At 38.6% G+C, this 4,489-nt stretch overlaps 1 protein-coding gene across 1 annotated transcript; it reads left to right on the top strand.

The window, feature by feature from the left end:
* The first annotated feature begins 647 nt into the window (after positions 1 to 647).
* Positions 648 to 1,889, top strand: LOC104773959. The gene has a single exon (XM_010498629.1). It carries the CDS (start codon positions 648 to 650, stop codon positions 1,887 to 1,889), a length of 1,242 nt encoding a protein of 413 aa, XP_010496931.1.
* The last annotated feature ends 2,600 nt before the right edge of the window (positions 1,890 to 4,489 follow it).

Raw genomic sequence — 4,489 nt, 5'->3', positions numbered from 1 at the left:
TTGTTCTTAATGCATGCTTGTCTTGTGATTACCTTTGGAAATTGTTGATTATCATTTGACTAGCATAGGATCTCTATCATGGAAATGAATTGATTTGCATTAGTGTTCTAGCCATAGGATTGTTCTTGATTGTTACTAGACATCTAGGATTGATTAGCTATCTCCCAAGTCAATTACCTTGCCCAAGGTTCTCTTGTTAATTCTTGATTTTCAGTATATTTGCTATTTGAGTTTGTTGCCTTGAGTTTGCATTGTCCTGTTTACTTTGTTTGAATCATTTTGTTAGCTAAGATTGTGATAAAATAACTTTTCCTTATTAAGAATAGATTAAGCATCTTTGTGTATTCTTAGTGTGTTGGTTAATGCNTGATTGGTGCAAATTGTGGATTGATAATAATTGATACTGAAAGTTACTACATCAATTTGGCGCCGTTGCCCGTTTGCATTCTAATTGACCATTAGGATTTCATCTTTGCTTGAGACTATTCATTTACTTTACACTGTTTGTTACTTGGGTTGCATTGGTGGTTTGTCTTTAATTTTCAGAGTGTATGAACTTGAGAAGCCACAGCTTAGCAAACTTGTTTCAGCCTGTTGACGACATACCCCAACTTGAAAGAGAGAACCGCCGTTTAGCCCGCCAAGCCATGGAGAACAACCCGCCTCCAGCCGCTGGTCATAATGGACATGATCAGCCCAATGAAAACCAAGTTCCTATACATCCTCCAAGACAAGCCCCTCTCATTGGAGCCTATGATGCACCAAATGTCAATGGACATAGAACTGGAATTAGAGCTCCACCAGTTGAGAACAATCACTTTGAGATCAAGGCCAGTCTTATCAACATGGTTCAAGGATCAAAATTTCATGGTTTGGCAATGGAAGACCCTCTTGATCACTTGGATCAATTTGATAGGTTTTGTGGGACTGTTAAGATCAATGGTATCTCTGAAGATGCCTTCAAGCTGCGCCTTTTCCCCTTCTCTCTTGGTGACAAGGCTCACATTTGGGAAAAGAATCTGCCTCACAACACCATTACCACCTGGGATCAGTGTAAGAAAGCTTTCCTCTCCAAATTCTTCTCTACTACAAGAACAGCAAGGCTAAGGAATGAGATATCAAGCTTTGCTCAAAAGGGAAATGAGAGTTTTTGTGAAGCATGGGAAAGATTCAAGGGGTATATCTCTCAGTGTCCACATCATGGTTTCTCCAAGGAGTCACAGTTGAGTACACTCTATAGAGGAGTTTTGCCTAAGTATAGAATGCTTCTTGATACAACAAGCAATGGAAACTTCTTGGGCCAAAATGCAGAACAAGGGATGTTGCTGGTTGAGAATCTTGCTCAAAGTGATGGGAACTATGGAGAAGATTATGATAGAACCTCAAGAGATTATTCTGATATGAATGAGCAGCACAGAAAGGAGATCAAAGCATTGAATGACAAGATGGATAAGATGCTTATGGCCAATCAAAAGCAAGTTCACTTTGTCCATGAATGTGAACTTTATCAAGAAGGCATGAAAGCTTGTGTTGAAGGTCAAGAGGAAGTCAACTATGTAGGAGGCCAAGGGTATAACAAGTTCAATCCAAATTACCGCAACCACCCAAACCTCTCTTACCGCAGCACCAATGTGGAGAACCCACAAGATCAGACTTATCCACCACAAAAACCACCTGGTTTTCCTTCCCAACCCAACTATCAGCCAAAACCTCAAGGAAACTACCAAGCCAAGCTTCAAAATTATTCTCACCCTCAGCAACAAATGAATGCACCACATCCTCAAGGTCAAGTAGATGACACAACTGCTTTACTTAGACAACTCCTAGAAGGACAAGGGAGAGGTGCCATTGAACTTGCCACAAATGAAAGCAATGCACCACAAGGTTGAAAATGTCTATGGTGAGTTAAATGCTAAGATAGAGAGGTTGCAAACACAAGTCCAAGGACAAGCTTCCTCATCATCAATAAGACAAATGGGTTCTCTACCAGGAAAACCAGAACCAAACCCAAGGAGTTTTGCAATGCCATCTTCAAGGAAGAAGTGAACAAAGTTACTAGTATGAGTTTTGAAAAATCAAAAATGGATAGCCATGCTGATGAGAATGAAAGGTCTATTGAAGAGATCTCTTCTCTCCTATATGGTTCTGATGCTGAGAGTTTGGTGGTTGCTAAAGTTGAGAAATCTGAGAAGGGATCAAGGGGTAAGGAGATAGTTGCCAAGGAGGTTGAAAAGAAAGATGAACCAAGTGTTGCTCTTCCTCTTTATATTCCTCCAATTCCATTTCCACAAAGGGTTCTTACAAAGGCCAAAAAGAAAGTGCTCTCAAGTTTCAAAGCTAGTATGAATAGAGTTGGAGCACCTTTGCCTTATGTGGATAGCTTATCTCAAGTTCCTCTCCATATAGAGTTCATCAAAGCTATTCTAGCAAACAGAGAGAAGGTGGAAGAAATCATGGGAATTTTTGATTCACCAAGTGAACAACAACCCAGTCCAAAAACACTTTCCAAGCTTGAGGATCCAGGCAGATTTACTATACCTTGCTCACTTGGTGCTTTACAACTTGATGATGCCTTATGTGATTCAGGAGCAAGTGTCAATGTAATGTCACTTGAGATGGTAAAGAGTCTTGGGATCAATGACATGAAGCAGCCCTCTTCTTCCATCATGTTTGGAGATGCTTCCTCAAATTCTCCACTTGGTTTGCTTGAAAATTATCCACTCAAGGTTGGGGATTGCACAGTTCCAACAGACTTCATGATAGTTAAGATGAAAGAAACCAACAAGCTCCCTCTCATACTAGGAACTCCCTTTCTCAACACTGTGGGGGCAAGCATTGATTTCCCAAATAAGAGAGTAACTCTTCTTCATGTGAATCCCAACACATCCTATCCTATCAAACCTTCTTCCTCTACAATGTTTTGTGGAACAATCACTAGTGAAGAAGTGGCAACTAAGGAAGAGCATAGAGACTTGAATGATCAACATCAAGAGCTCCAAGTTGATAAAGTGGAGATTAAAGAGACCACAAAGCTTGATAAGGACATTTTGGATGGTGAGTGTTTAGACTCCTTGTTTGATGACCTCAAAGGAGATTCAAGAGTACAGGATTTGGGTCAAGCAAATAAAGTTATTGACAAGAAGAAGAGGAAGAAGAAACAAAACCAGCTTCCCACTATTGTTTCTTCTCCTATGACTTTGTGTTTGCATCCCTTGGGGCTTGTTGATGGAGCAATAGAGTACAAAGTGAAGAACAAAGGTCCTTCTTCACCTTTTGCAAGTGTCAAAGCCAAGCTAGATCCCAACTATCATTATGACAAGGATAAGCTTCATGAACTTCTCTCAAGTGTCATTACTATCAACCTCCAATCTCCTTCCACCAATTCAACAAGATCTCAAGGGAGCACTAAAGCTCCTCCTATCACTCCATTCCCTAAAGTTTACAACTAGGGCCAAGGTATGATCCTCACATCCCATTGTATATATCATTTGAGTCTTGTTTTCTTTATTTTGTTAGTCTTTCTCTTGGACTTTTCTCACACAGGGATTGTGTGAATTAAGTTTGGGGGAGAGACTAGCCATCTAACATTGTGTTCTGTTTTGATTTTCATGTTTTGTGTGATGCATTGTTAATAGCTATGTTTTGAGAAAAATCAAAAAAATTGAAAAAATTTCAAAAAAAGCAAAAACAAATTCATGTAGCTTTGCATATTCATTCTTGTGTTTAGGATTGAGTCTAGAAGCATTAAGTATGCATTTGCATTTGCTTTTGGGATAATAATGAAACTACCTTGGTAGAAGTAGAGACTTAGGATTGAACCCACAGACCTCATTTATAAGTCATTGGTGCTTGTTTAATCTTTGGGAAAAAATGAAGAATCTAGGCTTAAAAGCATTGTGTTACTTGAAAGCATTTTCTTCTAGTGTAAAGCATTGCTACATCTCTATATTATTTGGACTTTAATTTGATCTTTAAATTATCTTGCATATGGACTATGAATGCTTGCTCATGGAATTTTCATTTGGGTTAACTATCTCTATTTGCCACTCTATTTTGTTTAACCCAATCTCTTGCCACACCTTTGAACCCCAGCCTTTTCTTTCAAGCCTTGTATTGTTTTGTTGAGTGAGGCATTTTCTTGATAATGCTATAGGTTGTAAAATCTTGAGAGTATTGAGAATGACAAAGAACTGGCTCTTGTTTTTAGCTAGGCTTGGAATCTTTATAGCTAGCTAATAGGACTGGTTTTGAAAGAAATAGGTGGTAGAATGTTGTTTTGGGTTCAAGTTTGGGAACAAGAGAGAGTAAGAAGGGAAATAAAGGTTTACTTGGTGAAAGAAAAGAAAAGTTTCTAAGGTTAATTTGGTTATAAGCTCTAAGTCTCAAAGAAAAGGGATAGAAAGTATTGTTATAATCTCCTAGATTCAAAATGAAAAGAGTAAAGGAAAATCAAACAAGATTGGGAGTATAGCAAAGAATGAATAAGAAA

This window comes from Camelina sativa, unplaced genomic scaffold (assembly GCF_000633955.1).
Source record: "Camelina sativa cultivar DH55 unplaced genomic scaffold, Cs unpScaffold00834, whole genome shotgun sequence".
Lineage (NCBI taxonomy): Eukaryota > Viridiplantae > Streptophyta > Magnoliopsida > Brassicales > Brassicaceae > Camelina > Camelina sativa.
Note: the sequence above shows the minus strand (reverse complement) of the source record. Positions and strands in the feature narration are given on the sequence as shown.